Source organism: Rosa chinensis, chromosome 2 (genome assembly GCF_002994745.2).
Source record: "Rosa chinensis cultivar Old Blush chromosome 2, RchiOBHm-V2, whole genome shotgun sequence".
Classification (NCBI taxonomy): Eukaryota; Viridiplantae; Streptophyta; class Magnoliopsida; order Rosales; family Rosaceae; genus Rosa; species Rosa chinensis.
In genome coordinates, this window is record NC_037089.1 from 6,643,264 (window position 1) to 6,663,034 (window position 19,771).

The 19,771-nt window shown below is 38.3% G+C and overlaps 1 protein-coding gene, 1 non-coding gene and 2 pseudogenes across 2 annotated transcripts; 1 reads left to right on the plus strand and 3 right to left on the minus strand.

The window, feature by feature from the left end:
• Positions 1–2,192: 2,192 nt before the first annotated feature.
• LOC112184442 lies at positions 2,193–4,979 on the minus strand. Its single transcript, XM_024322703.2, has 2 exons — positions 3,220–4,979; positions 2,193–2,759 (listed from the first exon to the last, which is right to left on the minus strand). The coding sequence occupies exon 1, from the start codon at positions 4,952–4,954 to the stop codon at positions 4,085–4,087; it is 870 nt and encodes a 289-aa protein (XP_024178471.1). The 5' UTR covers positions 4,955–4,979; the 3' UTR covers positions 2,193–2,759; positions 3,220–4,084.
• A 5,606-nt stretch (positions 4,980–10,585) lies between these two features.
• Positions 10,586–10,659, plus strand: TRNAA-UGC. The gene has a single exon. It is a non-coding gene; the product is annotated as a tRNA-Ala (tRNA).
• A 2,500-nt stretch (positions 10,660–13,159) lies between these two features.
• LOC112187444 lies at positions 13,160–16,514 on the minus strand (annotated as a pseudogene).
• Positions 16,515–16,580: 66 nt separating this feature from the next.
• Positions 16,581–19,636, minus strand: LOC112187445 (annotated as a pseudogene).
• Positions 19,637–19,771: the final 135 nt, after the last annotated feature.

Sequence of the window (19,771 nt, forward strand, 5' to 3'; positions counted from 1 at the left end):
ACCATCCTAACTTGCTTATTCTCCGAGACATCTGTTAGATTGAAGAACCTCTCAACCTTAAGAAACCAATCCAGGAATTCCTCCGCGCTCATGTAACCAGAAAAGTAAGGAATATTAATCTTGGATATGAGATCTTGGGAATCATGATCAACATCACCTCCACCCCCATGTGGAGGCCCTAGCACGTTGGCCTTCCCCGCCTCTGTTACAATTGTTGTTGTTCCTTCGTTCCAAAAACCCACGAAATTCTGCCATTTGAGCGTTCATGGTAGCAATCTAAGCATTCATTTGAGCAGTAAGGGCATCTAAATCCGCTCTTGTAATTGGGGCAGTACGTTCGTCACCCATGGATAATCGAGGTAGATAAGAGAGACAGGAAAGACCTGCTCTGATACCACCTGACACAGTAGGAAGTAACAGGGTTTACAAGCGATAAACCCTAAAAAACATAGTTCTGGAGTCCACAAGAGAAATAGAGAAAAATCTCTAAATTTTATTAAATTTTATATCATAAACTGATTTTAATTCAAAACATGATGGTGCTCATATAGGCATCCAAGACCTAAAATTATAATCTAACAAGAAATCCTAAAGAATGCAAATTTTAACTAAAAACCTAAAATAAAAGAATTCTAAAACAGATGTAAAAGTAGCCTAAAAATATTAAATCCCGAATCGGATAATTAAGACGATATATTTTGGCCTAAATCTAATAGGGCTCACTGAAGTGAGTCTTGAAGAACTCGTCGTTCCCATTCTGGAAAGGTATCATGCTTCTCAAACGGACATTCTGGCCAAAAGTCGACCAAATCTGATTTACAATCAAAACCTGACTTTTTTTACCAGTAACCCGAAAGATCCAAAACCAAATTTTCTTGAATATTCCAGCGGCTAATAATCTCATTACGAGTGAGTTACCTATTTTCTAATCACTCTTCTTGATTCTACGCCGCTTCTTTGCTTTTATGGTTTTCCGACTAAACCAGGCTCATTCTTGTCCTACATAAAAAATTATCTTTTAGGTGAGCAGGCATATGTTATTGTGACCATAACAGGAAATGAATGTTACACACTCCACAATCCATATGGCATTAAAATGTTGTAACAGAATGAGCATTTTGCTTGTGGAAAATAAGAGGTATTTTAATATTTATACTTGCTTTCTTAGAAAATGACATTGATGATTGAGACCCATAATCACCTTTTATTTTTGTGGTATGGTGATGAATTGATAGGAGAATGATGGGATTGGAATGGGGTACAAAAGCAGCCATGGAATGACATTATTGCTTAAATAATAATGTTGTTGATCTCCCATTTTTAATCATAGGAATGACATCACATTTCATATTAGTAACAGGTTAATGAGTATGTATCTTCAATTGATTGAGTGAGTGTGTTTGGTGGGGTGATAAAACAAATAAGTAATAATTTTTTATTTGGGAGATCATGTGTTTGAGTTCCATCAAGAGTGGGTATTGGTGGGGTTTAAAAAAAAATGCATCTTCAATTGATGGCATTAACGTTTAAGAGTACTCATATAAATGATGCAATCCTAACTACATTCTAGTTTAAGTATATATGATTTAGAAATCATATGCAAGTCTTGCAAATTATTGTAAGTATCCTTGTTGATTTGAGACTTTGAGTACCCCTTTTTAGTTTGACCAAAAGCACTTCTAGACCAATAGAGTTTAGGATTAGGGTTCTTGAGCCACAAAGTTTTCCCCTCTTCCCCGCTTGTTTGTTTGTTGGGTACCCCTACTTCCTTTGACTGGTTTGCTCACCAGGTTAGGATATCAAATGAAGTGGCCTTATTGTCCTAGTGACTACCTATGAACTTTAATTTACCCATTCTTGAAATCATGTAATTTTCTATTGATAGATAACCCACCCACTTACATCTAGGGATTCATTCTCTCAATTAACTTTAGCTTTTATCAATGTTAAGCAATGATGGTTAGTGAATGATTTGGACATCAAATGATGAGAAAATATGAGTGCAACAAGCCTTTTGGTCCAAGAAAATTCTTATACAAGAAACATGAAAACAAGAAAACATTCTTGACGTTTGTCACAATTTACTCAAAATGAATGCAACATAATTTCTCATACGATAGTTTCTATCAGGTAATTAAAATTCTAAAAAACTTGTCACTAAATACGACGGAGGTTATGAAGGCATTGTTGTGATGAGCCCGGCAAAGAGGCCCGGTAAGAGGGGATTTTGGATTTTGGGGTTGTAGTTCTTTGTTTTCATTTCCCTCCCAGCCTACTTGAGAGTTCAGCCCCACGCTCGGTTCCATTTTATTGAATTAAAATTTTGAATCGGGGGGACATATAACTGAACCCCAAGCTACATAAGAAAGATTACAATAACCCTCATAATGAACGTCTTGAATAATAACAGGCGTCTCCTCTAAACAAAACTCATCTAAGTTACTAGATCTAGTAAGGTGGACTAATATATTGGCTACATTATTTGCTTCGCAATATATATGTTAAAAATAAAATAATGTAAAAGCATTAAAATACCTTCTACAATCATCCAAGATCCTTCCGATGACCGAAAAATCATCACCGCATGTAGTACACTCACCAAGTTCATGCAGTCACTTTCAACTTCGATTTCCTTCCAATCCTGTTGAATTGTGATCAACGACCCCGCCTTAAGAGCTTTCAGCCTCTGTATGAATGGCCGACCGGGCAGAGGGAAAAGGTCGCGCAAAAGTAGCTATGCACGTTCCCTCAACAAGGCCCTGAGAGAAAGTTGTTATCAGTTGGGATGTGAGTAGCACAACAAGGCCCTTATAGGACCATGTAAATAGGCCGTGCTCATAACGTACTTGATCCAAAATGATGGGTAACATTGGGCCATACGCTATATATGTCCAAGGGTTTTATATATTATTGGACCTTTTGTATTGAAACTCTCCAATATAATGGGCTTGATGTGACCAGCATTATATTATCCTGGACTCAAGGAGGAGAAAAGTTCCTCTTTCCCCCATGCACAATAAGGCACAAAACATGTGGAGCACACTAGCACCAAAAATAATATTAAGTTTATTAAGTTATTAACCATGCATGTGTCTATTTAATTGGGACCCAAACTTCAAGATTTATTCTGGTCTCAAGCAAAAATCACATACTAATTTAAGTCACAAATTCCATTGTTTATAGTTTGTATTTGTCACATGGTCTTTGAGGTGGCCTTACCTTAGTCCAAAACAAAGCTCTATGTTATCCACGAACAGAATAATTTTGAGGCATTGAAACGCACGCTGAAAATATGGATCCAAAATTGGTAGGATCTCAGTAAGTGTCTAGGACCCCATGGCACGCAAGGACCCGAGGTCAAGGACAGAGGACGCCTGTGTGTACCATTTTTTGCCCTGCTGTTTTCAGCCTCTGTATACACAAATGGAGACCATCCCCGTTAAGTCGTCGGATTAGTTCATTGTGTAGAATACCCCGTAAATTATTATACAACTCTTAATTTCAGAATAATACTGATTCCTTCGTTTCAATACTCGGGAAACTAACCATTGTCCCCATTTGGACATGTACATTGTCCTCTTGGTTGTTCTGGCCGGTCAATGGTGTACAAACAACCATGACCAAACTCCATGCACTCATTTCATTCGGGTCACAGACTCACAGTCGGAGTCTCCCAAGAATTAAACAATATATTAACGACTAATTAAAAGTATAGCAACCTCTAAACAATTAATTAAGCAAATCAAAAAGGGGCTGCAGAGAAATTTAGGCAACGGCAACGAAAACATACTCCTTTTCCAAGTTTTTGGTCACAATTAGCACCTGCCTAATTGCTAATTCACTCTTCCCACATGCACTTTTAACCCCCAATTTCCATAATAGACCAATCATCACCATCTTCTTCATCATCTCTGTGTATCCTAAATCTTTTGTAATTAAAATTTAAATTCTAGCTTAGATTAGACTAAACTAGACTGTGTTTACCACTGTGTACAGCTCTACCGCCATGACCACCAAATTGAGATCACAATCCCAAAAATTAACACTAAAGAAATTAATCGGTACCGGAAAACTGAGCTAGCTGTCAATTGAGGTCTTCACCTACAAACCTGGCCAGCGCGGCGTCGTCCCACTCCGAATTCAAGTCCAAGTTGAGCACCATTCTTTCACGCGCCGACTGATCGGCAGCATCCCACGCGCGGTCGTCGAATCCCGACTCGCCGTGCCCCTCCGCCCATCTCTCCGCCGCGTACCACTCGTAGTCCAGCCTCACCTGCTCCACGTCGCGCCCGGTCCTGTCCACGCTCGCCATCACCGACGACTCGGCGTCCGAGAACGACGAGCCGCAACTCTCCTCGTTCCCGTTTATCGTGATGTACGAAGTCGACATCGTCTGGAACAGCTTCGGCGACCTGGACGGGTGCTCCGAGAACGTCAATCTCGCCGGAGCAGCGACCGAGTTTCGCGACAGGTAGTCCGTCTCCAGAAGCCTCGAGAGCTCGCTCGCCGTCTCGTCGCCGCTCTCCGCAACGACGTCGTTCACTGCCGGAGGAACCGCAACGACGTCGTTCACTGCCGGAGGAACCGCAACGACGTCGTTCACTGCCGGAGGAACCGCAACGACTCCGTTCATTGCCGGAGGAACCGAAATGTCGCTGTTTTCCACAACGACGTCGTTCGCGGCCGGAGGAACCGAAGCGTCTCCACTGTCCGCAACGACGCCGTTCACTGCCGGAGGAGCCAAAATGTCGCCGTTGTCCGCAACGACGTCGTTCACTGCCGGAGTAACCGAAACGTCGCCTCTGTCCGCAACGACGACGTCGTTCGCTACCGGAGGAGCAACCGAAATGCCACCGCCTCCTTCGGCCTGATCTCGCCGCCTCTTCGCGGAGGACGAGGACGACGCGTCGTCGGTCGTGACGTCAGCTCCGGGCCTCTTCCGCATGTCCTCCATTGTTTTTCAGAGAGTACGGAAGAAAAAGCTGAGAGAGTGAGAGTAGTGTGGTAGCGCTTTTGTATTTATACCTGACAAGGACCCGACCCGACGTTCTCTTTATTGGGTCCCACGATGCTGTGGTCCCTTGAGTTCTGATAGATCTGGACCGTTGGTGTTGGATCCGACGGTGAGGGGTTTTGTTTAGAGTGTGGTGCTACGTGGCCGACGTGGTGACGTGGAGGGTAGTGGGGGGAAAGGAAAAGGGCGCGAGGATTTTGTGACGGGGGCAGGGGGGATGGATGGGTGTGATAAGACGGTTTTGTCACGTTTGGGGCCCTCGTGAAGTGGCATTTCGGGAATTTGAGAAAAATTGGAGATTTCTAGAGGCTCTCGTCGTTATCGTCTTCTTGCTTTGCAAGTTTTTAGGGTAGGGGAATGTTTGTGATGCGACCACTAACAACCTAATGGTATTATTTTCATGACCCAATTGACCTGGATCACTTTGGATAATGATGCATTTTTCTCTCTTATGGAAAGTAATCTGTCCGGAAATCTAACGCGTTGTTGTGTTGTCAGATTCGTTAAATTTTGTCATTATTAAAATAACGGAAAGTTTTCTAATATTATGTAATTAATCCGATAAGATTTTAGGGTGGACGTCTAAGTTCTTTGACTAAATACATCTGTGGTAAATACGTGGTTTGAATTGATAATAGAGCCATATTACATGCCATATATGAAAAAAAGCCGTTATTTTGCTATTAATTTTGATTCCCGTTAATTTGTTTTAAAGTTGGAAATGACATACCAGAAATATAACAGTCATTTAAGAGGGATATTATTCCTTTAGATAAATATGCTTTCTTGCTTACGAAGAAAATTAGGTACGAGACCCAAATTAACTTGCAACAAGTAAAGAGACCTTAAACGTTATAAGCAATTCTTCACATTATTACTTTGTCACGTGTGACGTGATACAGTAATATGTGAACAACTTAAATTAGGTGACGTGATAAGTGTATGATTGGTGAGCCCTAAACCGTAGATAATCCACTGTGAAATCGTTAAACAAATTTAGACATTTTACTCAAAAGTAATTAATAATTATTGATAAGGTCTAAACACTAAACACTTAGAAGTCACAGTCCACAATCACATACCCACACCTTATCACAAAGGAATGTTGTTAAAAGGTCATGGTTTACAATCATTTGACAAGCAATTTATATAGAATGAGACAATCACACATAATCTAACACACAAAAATACCTATTTTGGGTTAATTATTACTTGACACAAACCTACAAAACAAGATTTTGTTTCTTGAATTTTATATTAGGTTATGTAAATTATATCTCATGTGAATAAAATTTTACATTTGTTTCTCAAAAAATAAAAAATAAAACCCAAAAAACTTACTTCAAATAATTACTTGATTTTGACATGGAAAACATGTTACATGTTTAACAAAAGGAAAAATTTCAGTTTAGTACCCTGAGATTTGGGGGTAATATCATGTCAGTCCCTGCTTTTTCAATTTAATCAGCAATACCCTTGTGCTTTCAATTTCAATCAGCTGTGCCCAATTTTTTATGAGACATCCAAATCGGACGTTAAATGCTGACCTGGCAACGACAAACTCAGCTAGTGGGCCCAGAGAAAGGGGTAAATTCGACATTTCACTTAATTTTCACATTAAAAAAAAAAAAAACACTCTTTTTCTTCTCTTCCTCTGATCCTTCTCTCCCTGTCTCCGGTGCCCATCAAATCCAAATGAAGATGAAGGGAATGTTGAGGTGGCCTTCACTAGCTTCTGGCTCAGAGTTTCCATACAAGAAACCCAATTCACCATTCATGCCTTAGCCGATTATATATCGAAAATGATCATATAGCTCCCTCTCCTCCAAACTCCAATTTTTCCAGAACTCAACAATTCAATCTCCGACACTGACTGACCAACAACTCCTCCAAATCTCCAAGATGCTAAATTTAACAAACCTCACACAATCCAAAATAAAATATCAAATTAGGATTTTTCACTCCACATCAAGCAGCAACTCCAACAGAGAACAAGGGATGATAATTTACCTAAGATAATATGGAAATTCGACAGCCATTCACGGCATAGCTACGGTGGTCCATGCACCAGCGATGGCGTGTGTGGCGTCTCGGGTCAAAATCGGAGGTTGAGACCAGAGGGTTTTGGTGGAGAACAAAGCTCTGATTACATCCATGGTGGTCGTGCAACTCGGATGTGGCCAGAGACGGCTAATCAGTCTTGCCAAAAACCCAGATTCATGCGAAGGTGCAAATGACGTCGTCCGGCTTCAGGTTGGCAGCAAGGCTTCTTGGTTTTCATCTCCGACGAAGTTTGAGTCAAACAGTTATGGCGGTGTGCTGCAGGAGTTGCCGGAATTGGAGGAAGCAAGATGGCAAGAACTGGTGGCTGTGTACAGTGGCTGGGCTCATGCCAATCATCGATTCTCTTTGGGTTTGTGCTGTGGTTCGAGTCGTGGTGGCAGTGTTAAGAATCGATGGTCCGACGCCATGATTTCCGGCGGTGGTAGTGCGTGGGTGAGAGAGAGAGAGAGAGAGAGAGAGAGAGAGAGAAACCATCGGAGATGAGGGAGAGGAGGAGAAAAGAAGAAAATTGTTATAAACTAGAGAATTAGAGAGAGATAGAATAGAGAAACAAAGTGTAGGAGGAGGTAGAAGTGTGTATTTCATTCTCATTAGACCCCTTTATATAGGAGTAGTGTTTACATCATAAGGACATAACTAATGAGTATTTACAGTGGACAACCATATTTATATAATATTTATAACACTCCCCCTTGGATGTCCACCACTAAATGATATGGTGTTGGACGCGCTTAATGTTGCCTCGTCAAAAACCTTGCCAGATAACAAAAACCCAGTGGGACAAAAACAACCCTGGTCGAAGGAGAAAAAGAGTACAACGCGCATATGTCCTAAGTAGCATAATTTTGAATGCTCCCCCTGATGAGAATCTCCCCCTGATTGTTGCAAGCTTCAATCATGTATATAATAAAATACATGCACCATGTATATTAGATATGGTGTGTCGATCACATAGGTGAGACCATGTGTGCTTTGCATAAAGGGGACTCATCATGAATTGCAATTCCTGTAAAAGGTTAGGGTAATACCAATAAAACTATGATATTCTTAATGAATCTTACCTGAGTAGAACCAATTTCATATGCTCAAATTATAGATAAAGATATTAGCAAAGAATAACAATATAAAGAAACAACAATTGACACATTTACCTTTATACAATATTCCGAGCATTGAAATTTATGTATGGCATACTTAGCCATAAATATCAATTAGTGTAATTGATAATTTCATATAGACTCAATATGAGCTCTAAATAAGTTCATAACTTCGCGAAAGTTAGAATATGTTGCAACATTATGCGTATGATTCGAATTCGATTTCTTAGTCTTGTCATAGTACTCATTGAGGCAATAAGTCACTTTGACCATAATTGAATGAGTATGTATGAGCTTTAGACTTCTGATTCCATGAATGAGCTTTAAGCTCATTCATTCATGGACTTACCTTTGACAATATGAATCGGTCAAGGATTTGATTAAGCAATATGCTTATAATGACACATAGGATTTGGAGATTTGCTTTTAGCAATTTTCCTTTAAAATCTTCATATTAGCCAAGACAATATGCCATAAGTCTCTCGTCAATATAACATTGTACTTATAGAAAAGTTGTCGCTTGGAGAAGAATGATAAGGCCCATGTCTCTATAAAGAGACTTGTGTCATAGTGATTTTAATTCACTGGAATGAACACCCTCTTGTATTTTAGGGGTTATAAAGTCCAAATATATCATCACGTTTACAATATTCAAATTCATTGGAATTGCCTCTTTCCAATTTGGCCAATAGTATAATTTGTCGACACAATGAAACGTGATAGTATACAACCCTTGATGATATTTAGTAGCTACGACAGATGAGATATCATCAATGATCATCAATTAGAGATCTATCACACATTCAAAATATATGCATGCATTAGCTATAATAAGCTTTGTTGATATCAAGTTCTCATTCCTCTTTTAGGAATGTATTGTCTCTTTAGGACAAATTAGTTAGAGAATGTGGATCTTTGTATAACCTTATGAAGAGTGTTATAAGGCTTGTATAATATTCCCTTAAAGGGAGATTAAAACATTGGACTTGGTGGATATATCCCACATAATTCACGCCGTTACATTAGTGTTTCCTCCCCCTAACTGCGGGAAGACCATCTAGTTTGACCATTCGCAAAATATGCGTGCAAAAAATTTGGATTGGAAATCCATTGGTGGGTGGCGAGCCCAAACCAATTTTTAGGTCAAAAACTTGTCTTTAATAAGTGTCACTTTCTCAATTCTCATAATTGATTGAGACTTTTTCTTAAGATAATAATAAGACATGGTGGATAAATATCACACACCAATTCATATCTTTTTTCATAATATTTCTCCCCCTAATGACGGGAGAATTGTCTTATTAAAGTGACAACTCGCAGATATGCGATAAATTATAATATCCTCGTTAGGAAAGTTTGCAATTATTGTTGTATTATACAACAATGTAGAGTATGTATATAGATGAGTCTACATGACATAGTAATGACACATTAGTCACGCCAAAATAAATTTATTTGGCTCAATGGAATTTTTAATTCATGATATAGTATACAGTAATATACTCATAGTTGATTAATACAACTTAATTTAGGTGAAAAGTTCATCACCAAATATATGCAATGTATTCCACATATGTAACATAATATGAGCTCGATTAGTTGGAGCCGGCCATCAATCAAGATCTGCAGCTCTTGAGATGATTATTACCTTAGCTTTTGGAAGCATCATTTGTGAAAAATTATCAACAATTGCAATGGATCATGTCCATAGTTGCATTATATGCATGCAAGACAACTGTGTTTGTCATTATATTTATCATGAACATTATGGTTCACATTGAATTTATTAATGAACACGTGGTTCATGTTATTCTTTGACACTGAAAACAAATGTCAAAATTATATACTCAAATTTCGAGTTTGGGACAGTTGTCCATATGGGTATAAGCATATACTCCAATAATAATAGATTTAGGGACTATAGCCCTCATACTCAAAACATTTGGTTTGAGTCTTCACAATTAGAAGCATGTTCTAAAAGTGGAGTGAACAGAGGTTCACATGTACTCATAAAGAGAAGGGACAAAGGTCCTGACATAATTGGAGATCAAGAAACAAATTATTTTGATCTATTTGATTGTATAACAATCAGTGGAGGAATTTTAAGTTCTCATGTAATTGGATCAAGAAACATGTAGTTTCGATTTATTTGATTGTATAACAATCATTGGATCAAGAAATATGTAGTTTCGATCTCATTGTAAATTGATAATGTTATATCAAATAATAAGAGGAAATCAAATTGAAGTAGTCAAACTCATGAAAATACATACCTCGATTCTGTTGAAAATATAATTGATATTGTTGATATCAATTGGTGAGTACCATATGCCAAAAATAGAGGGGTACTCATTTAGAGTCATTAATTGATACATGCATTAATATAACATTATAACAAAATAATCACAAATCCGTTGTAGTCTAATTGGTTAGGATATTTGGTTTGCATCCAAAAAGACCTAGGTTCAAGTCCCAGTGATGGAAAAATAATTTTGTTATTTTTTCACACACGACATAATCATATGAGGTAGATATGACAAAAATAATCATAAATAATAAATGTTCATTATGATCACATAAAATAAATAACTATGGTAAGTATCAAATAATGGTAATAGGATGAGTTACTTAACAATAATTACCGGAGAATGGTAATAAAATTGATAATAAAATGAGTTATTAATAACAATAACTACAAGATAATGGCAATTAAAAATATTATCATGATAATTGTAACTCTTGCAACAAATTCTCATGACAAATTCGGTTATAAAAGATTTGTAATAAAGGTAATTTAAACGTAATAAATATGATTAAACAGATAACGATAATACAACATAATTATATTTAATCGGTGCCAAAACATAGGCTTAAAATGACTAAACATAATAAATAGAGACAAAAAAATGCCTAAACATAGGCTTAAAATTTATCGGTGTCAAGAAAACCGCCGCTGATCATGTAATCAATATGTTTTCCATTGTCCACAAAAAAATCAGGACTTTGAGCTTGTTATCTTCACTGACAGATTCTCCACATAATTTTAGTTGGGAGGTAATCATATGTATAGCTGAATTGAAAATCAGTGACAGATTTAAAGTTTTGAAGGCGCAAAATGCGTCAATTCATATCGTGCTCTAGATGGAACAATGGTTTTCTGGTGAGCAAATCGATCAGCCAATGCTTGCAAAATCTCAAGTGGATCTTTCAGCGTAAGGTAATCATCTTTTAAGATCTTATCAAGATGATAATGCAAGAAAATCATAGGCTTGGCGGGATCTTGCACAGATGACTTATTGTCAACTTTAATGGCATTTTTAGCATCAAATAGTTCTTGCCAAAAATTTTAAGAGGATCAAATTCCAATTTTGTCAGATGCGTCATCTTCCTACATAGAGAAAAGACGAGATATATCAGGATCCATAATATTAGAACTGTATGTTCTATGAACAATGATATAAAAATCATGTATGAAACAGAGTTTCAAAATGTTCATAAATATGAACAATGGATCCCAAAGGGAACACACGAGAAAAACATTCGTGTGATGTCTATAGAACCATAGGTTCTAAGACTACTCGGTCAGAGGACTCGAGTCTTGAGCAATGGAACATGTAGTTCTCATTGTCGTATATGAAATATAAATTTTCAACAATTATATTATATAAAAGATACATACAAATATATGTAAATGATCGCATAAAGAAAATTGATATTCATCTAGGAGAGAAAGAAGAAAAACTCATAGATCATTAGCCTTGGTCATAAGCAACTATGTTGCAACATAAGACTTGTGGATCATCATGGAGTTCAAAGAAGAAGAAGAAGAAAAATAAGAGCAAATTCGTGCTGATAACGTGTTATAAACTAGAGAATTAGAGAGAGATAGAATAGAGAAACAAAGTGTAGGAGGAGGTAGAAGTGTGTATTTCATTCTCATTAGACCCCTTTATATAGGAGTAGTGTTTACATCATAAGGACATAACTAATGAGTATTTACAGTGGACAACCACATTTATATAATATTTATAACAAAAATGTATTTGAAATGATATTTTTAGCTCCCAAAGTGGGCCCCTCAGTCAAAGTTAATGTTCAAATTGGACGGAACATATGAAATTGGACACGGCTTATTGAAATTGAAAGCACATGGGTGTTGCTGATCAAATTGAAAGGGCAGAGATTGACATAATGTTATCCCCAAACCTCAAGGTACTAAACTGAAATTTTTCCTTAACAAAAATTGCATGGAAGAAAGATCTAGTTCCTTTTTTTGTATCTTTGTTCATTTTGAGAAACATGTTAGTTACACTTCCATTTCCCTTTCTCACGTTTTGAGAAACTTAACCATTTAACCTACCCATCTTTCAATTTGCTAGAGAATCACAGCCCAATAGCCATAGCATTGTTGCCTACTTTTCTCGTCACTATCTTGGAAAGTTGGCTATGAAGCCTTGAGGAACTTGAACTTCCATTATAATTCAGCATCGACCCATAAAACAAATTGTCAAATTTTCATACTTAGCTAGGCTACTAGAGCTTTCTCCTAGTCAATGTGGGACTTTTATCATTATCGGCCACCCTTTTTGACAAAGGAGTTGGAATATTTTGTAACCAAAAAAGAGGAGTCAGAATATTTTACTTTCTTCTTCTTTACTCGTGGTGAATTAACCAACTCTGACGTTAGAACTGTCATTAAGAAAATTGGAGGGAAAATCATTGAGGCTTTTCTTGGCTGCTACGCTAATGCGTTACTTTTGTACCAGCCTATTCATCCCTGAGAAAGATAAGTGGGTAGTCCAAGCAATGTCTTGCACTGCCTAAAATGGATCTGCTAAGATTTTAGGAAAAGGTTGAAATTGCAACTCTTACCTACTGTAAACGGGCGAAAACCGAAGTCTCACCTACTGTAAATGCTCTCCCATTTTTAAGGCCACAATATAGACTCTGAAGTAACAATGAAAACTTGTAGAAAACCACAAGATGCTGAAGATTCAATGCGGAGATATTATTACAATGACAATACAAACTAGAGCTACAGTAGCTTCTATACTAATCTAGTCTCCTAATGAGAATGGGAATAGCTTTGCCGCCATGTAATAGCTGCAACAAACACAATTTCCTTCTTTCTGGAGTCCTATATTAGTTTCTGATAGTCCCAACTTGACTAGAACTTGTCGGCGCGGCCGTGTTGCTGAACTACATCCACATCGATAAATTAGTCAAACTTCACAGAAGAATAGATCTTCCTAACAAACCAGAAGCACGCACCGAAGCCTATTGTCCCCGTTAGGACAAAGAATGCAAAGGATCCCATTAACATGTACCCGAAATAAAGGATGACAGAAACAAACTTTTCAATCTCCATGTTGGTGAAGAAATAGAATATGGAGTATGAAAACATGTACAGACCAGAAGAGCCAATAGTCAGGTATGCTCTCCACCACCAATTGTAATCTTCGCTGCGAAGTTGGAAGTAGCAGAGTAGAATAGCCATCTCGGAACAAGTGAGTAGAAGTATAACAAAGGCCATGAAGAGGAACCTGAAAGAGTATTGGTCTGGCCATATAGACGTCCAGATAGAGAGGAACTCAGTGAGCACTACATTAAATGGTAGAATGCTTCCAAATAGCATAGACAAGAGCCGCTTTATGTTGTGCCATGGTCGCTCAGGAATCTGTCTTGGAATTTCATTAGTTTTGATAGGATCATCAATTGGTGACATTTTGAAGCCAAAGTAGCTGCCTAAGAAAACCAATGGCGCCGATATTCCAGACCACAAGAGTACCAGGGTAAACATTGTCCCCAGTGGCACTGAACCACAGGATTTCTCCTCCCAAATCAAGGCATTCAACATGAAGAAAATTCCAATCAATGTAACAGGAAACATAAAGGCTGTCTTTAATGCAATCTTCTTCCATTGCGTGCCTTTGAACATCTTGTACAAGTGCGCCGAGTAGTATCCCCAAATAAGCCCATGAACATCCACGAAAGAACCATTGCTGTGATCAACCCACCTCTGTTCGAAGGTGAAAGGAAACCAAGCAGACCAGATATGATCGTGATGAGCATCGTCCCAAAGAATTGGACACCATTCCCAACACAAACACACAATAAATTAGCGTTGGGGGGTGGCCTGAAAACATCTGCATGGACTAGTTTCCATCCTGTTAGTTCCTGAGCCTCATCTTGGGTCTCCAACTGATTGTAGCTGTTGATATCCTTGTAAAGAGTTCGCACCACAACCATGGCTATTACTCCAGAAAGAAGGAGCAGAGTCCACAATGAGTTGAACATAGATAACCAATGGATTTGATTATCAGTACCCCTGGAGAGGTATGAGTCCCACCGCGATTCCCACTTGACATCACTGGACTGAACAGATGGATGTATGCAAATAAAAAACTGAACAGCATTAAAGGGAAGATGAACAAGACAGGCTGAGTAATTAGGCTACCTCGAACAATACGTCATATGTAAAGACAACTTCTTTATCAGTATCAATCTCTTGCGGTAAATTGCTAATTAAAAGGTCAGAATTGGTCGTGCAGGTGACCAACTCAGTTTTCTCATTTTCCCACTTCTTGTACTCATGATTAACACTGTTTACGATAGGAAAGGGAGGAGATATTGAAACAGGGAAGTTCATCAGAACAAAAAAAGAATTATAGCTACGTACTACTAGAACACTAATAACAGAAAATGAATATTTTTGGATTGAAGTTTGTACGGGGACAAAACTAGATTCTGAACCTGTATGGTGTAATCTCAAAACCAACAATGCGAGAAAATTTGGTCTTCGGATCCTCATGGTACATGACGTTGAATCTCAGGTGATTGTAAATGAAGTGTCTTTCCTCACTGCCCTGTGCCAGCGATTTAGATGTTAACAAGAAGCAAAAACAATTCTTCAAATCAAATAACATTAGAAGATGAACAAAACTCACTTCTGTGGCATATCCCTTCCGCCCAACTGGGAGTGCAGTTACAGGTATCTTTGATTTATTCCCATTCCAGTCACTCGCTTCGAATGTAATTGCAGCAGGAAGATTATCAAGAATCCTGCAAAACCATGACAAAAGAAGAAGAAGATCAAAATGGGCAAACTATAATCAGTTAATACTTTTGAAAAACGCCACTAATATTTCGCAGTGCAATGTATATGTATATGCAGAAATTGGAAGCTCAGAGAACAATACACAGGCACTCACAGAGTCACACGCCATTATAAACATTCACTAAATACTCACATATTAATTACATATTGATCATCGATTTTCTCCCTAAACTTTTTGGCAGAATTAGCATCCAGTTTCACACGGCATGCGACTTTGCAGTATTCTGCCTCTCTCATCTTAAGCTGATGCACAGAACAGAACAGTTATTGACGCAGTTAACACTTAACAACAAGTCACAAGCTTGGAAACCAAGCATCCGGTTAGGAAGTGCACACTCACAGTATAGATTGAATTCTTGATGCGGTCACCTCGAAGAACTTCTCCAAGGCTTAAGGCACTATTGGTGATTACTGGAGGCTTGCAGTAACCAAGGGAATAGTAGTCATAGGGAAGCAGTGTCTTGATGGATGATAGCTTATTAACCTTTACTTCCAGTGTATCTTCCTACAATAACACACCAATTCCAGAACTCATATTATAACCAAACTGTAATTGTGTACAAAATTCAGTAGTTCACACGAATACACGCAAATGGGATTAAAAGTTACAAAAAAAAATCGTTGCTATCCTAGAAATTCTCAAAAACACAGAAGGGTTAAGCTTTTGAAATTAAGAGGAAAGAAGGGAGTTACCTTGTTCTTAAAATCCCGAGCTACATCGCCATAGAAAGAGTGAGACCGAGGAACAAGTGAAAGTAGAAGGATGAAGAAGAAGAGGATGCCCATCCTTCTTCAACTTGAGAAGAACAAGTGAATCAGACTCGGATAGAATATGTAGTATACTTTATATCGGCATCGTTTTTGACTTCGTTGCAGACGGCACATGTATGCTAAGAGCGAGTGAGTGACAGAAACATGGGAAAACAAAAATAATGATTTTGAGAATCTCAGTGTGTGCAATCCGCCAACTCGGTATCTGCATCTTGTTGACTTGTCTATATCCAATTTAAAATGTTATGATCCCACATGAACAAATCAAACTAAATGTTTTTTTTAGATCAGGGAAGATCTTGGAGCGAGTTTCTATCATTCAATCTTCCCAACCACAAGTCGTCACGAGTCACGACAGGTACTTTCTCTATTTTTTTTTTATTGTTTTTTCCTTTGGGCAGGGTTTAGGGTTTAGGGTGTCATGTTGTTTGTCATTCAATCTTCGCAACGTTTGTTTCTTTGGGATTACAAAGTCAAAAAGTAACTGTGTGCTGTAACAAGAAATTTTCCTTCAATTTTGTTTGCTTCATGCAAAACAATTCATGACAATAATGCCTCATTCTCAATAATTAGAGAAGGCACAGTTTGATAGTCCCAACTTTTGATACAACTTGTCAATAGCATGTTGCTGGATGATGGCCATGGATTAGTCAAACTTGACAGAGGAGTAGATCTTCCTAACAAACCAGAAGCATGCATAGAAGCCGATTGTCCCAGTCAAGACAAAGAACGCAAAGGATGCAATTAACATATACCCAAAATAAAGGATGACAGAAACAAACTTTTCAATCCACAGCGTGGTGAAGAAAAGGAATATGGAGTATGCAAACATGTACAGAGAAGAGGAGCCGGCAGTCAAGTATGCTCTCCACCGCCAATGGTAATCTTCGCTGCGAAGTTGGAAGTAGCAGAGTAGAATTACTATCTCACAACAAGTGACTAGAAGGATGACAAAGACTATTAAGAGGAACCCGAAAGAGTAGTAGAACTTATTCATCCATATGGATGTCCACATAAAGAAGAACTCAACGAACACTACTCCGAACTGTAGAATGCCTCCGATGAGCACAGACAAGACCATCTTTATGTTGTACCATGCTCGCACTGGTATTTGTCTTGCGATTTCATTGGTATTGACTGGATCCTCAATTGCTTGCTGTTTGAACCCCAAGTAACTTCCTACAAATTCTAATGGCACTGATATCCCAAACCACAAGAGCAGCATTGAAAACATTGTACCAAACGGCACTGCAGCAAAAGACTCCTCCCACCAAATGAAGACATTCAACATGAAAAATATTCCGAAAAATGTAGCAGGGAACATAAAGGCTGTCTTTAATGCAATCTTCTTCCACTGAATGCCTTTAAACATCTTGTACAAGTGCGCCGAGTAGTATCCCCCAAATAAGGCCATGAACAACCACAAAAGAACCATTGCTTTAATCTCCCCACCTTGGTTCGAAGGTGAAAGGAAACCCAGCAATGCAAGAGTTATTGTGAAAAGCACTGTACCAAAGACTTGGACACCATTCGCAACAAAAACACACAATATATTAGCATTGATGGGTGGCCTGAAGACATCTCCATGGACCAGTTTCCATCCTGTTTCTTCAACTTGGGTCTCCAACTGATTGTAGTTGGTAATATCCTTGAAAAGAGTTCTCATCACAACCATGGCTACCACTCCGGAAAGGAAGAGCACAGTTATCAATGAATTGACCATAGCAAACCAATGAATTGGATCATCACCTAGGTAGAGGTATGAGTCCCAACGCGATTCCTACTTGATATCACTGGACTGAACAGGTGGAAACATGCATAAAAGAAAATGAACGGAAGGAAAAGAGGAAGAAAAAAAAAAAGACAAGCTGAGAAAGGAGGCTACTGCTACCTCAAAAGATACATCATATGTGAAAACAATTTCTTCATCAGTATGAATCCCTTGTGGACTATTGCTACCTTCAATGTAAGTATTGGTGCTCGGCTGGCATGTGACAAGCTTAGTCTTCTCACCATTCCACTCCTTGTACTCGTGATTAATACTGTTACAATTACCAAGTGAGAGCACAGAATATTGAAACAGGGAGGATATACTAATGACACAATGCTAGATAACAGAAGATGAAGAATTTTAGATTGAAGATAAAACGAGGCCATAGCTAGATACTGAACCTGTACGGTGTGACCTCAAAACCGACAATGTGAGTATAATCAGTCTCTGGATCCTCATGATACATGACTTTAAAACTCAGGTCGTTGTGAATGAAATGTCTTTCTTCTTTTTCCCGTGTCAGTGAAGAAGAAGCACCAAGAATGTTCTGCAGGAACAAATAACAGGGGTAAAATGAAGAAAACTCACTCCAGCATAACGTCCCTTAATCCCAACCATGAACCCAAGCTCATATATCTTTGATCGACCCTCATCTCGAGAGTTTCTCATTTTGAGTGCAACTGCAACAGGGAGATCATCAAGAATCCTATAAATCAATTACAAAAATGAAAAGTCAAAATGAGCAAACTGTATTCTGTTCAACACTCCTGAAAATCGCCACTAAACCTTTGCAATGCAACGGACTAATATACATTCAACTAGAAGCTCAGAGTATACTGTAGTGGCCATTAGTCACCACTCACTAAAAACTCACATGTTGCCATCGATTTTGTCCTTAAAACTATTCGCAGAATTAGCATCCAGTTTTACACGGCATGCAACTTTGCAATACTGTGCCTCTCTCATCTTGAACTAAAAAGAGTTTGTGACACAGTAGTAAACAGATTCAGTAAAATAAGCAAAAGGAGCATCAAGCTTCCAACTTCCTGTTATAAGTAGGAAATGCACACTCACAGAATAGACCGAATTCTTGATGCGGTCACCCCCAAGAACTTGTCCAAGGCCGAATGAACTGTTGATAATTACTGGAGGCTTGCAGTAGCTGAGGAAATAGTAGTCATATGGAAGCTGTGTTCTGATTGATGAAAGCTGATTAACCTCTACTTCAAGTGTATCTCCCTACAAATTACATACATAAATAGTTAAATACCACTAGTTGGAAGTTCAATTTACACCCAAACTCGGTAGTTCAATTACACAGAAGGACTAAGCTTTTCTACATTACCATTGAGACCCGGTTTTTCAAAGTTACCTTGTTCCGGGGTACAGTGGCATAGAATGAGTGAGAACAAGGCAAGAGAGAGAGGAGGAGAACGAAGACGAAGAAGAAGAAGAAGCTACTCATCATCCTTGTTCAGCTTGAGATTGCAGTAAATCAGACTCAGAAGACCGAGGCACAAGTCACTGCCATTTAAGGACTCTGTATCTTCCTCAGTGTGGACGACGACTTTGAAATTTCAGACTCCGCCATTATCTATTTGGACTTGGATTCAATTGCAAGTTGAGATTTTAGAGATTTACAACCGTGGATTACACTACAATGAAAGCCATGCATATCCTAGCAATTCATTTTATAGCAGAGAATCAAAATCCAATAAACGGGACTAGATTTTCGATTCTGACAGTATATTCTGAAAATGGATTTCAGAAAAACTCAAACCAGAGCACGAAAATGATTCCCACATCCTAAATGCCCTGGATGATATTTTTTTAGTTCTTTGGAAAAATAAGTTTGATTAAAATACACCGTCACGGTCATAACTGAAGAATGTTAAAATCAAAACGAAATTTTTATGATATACCTACGCATAGGACTT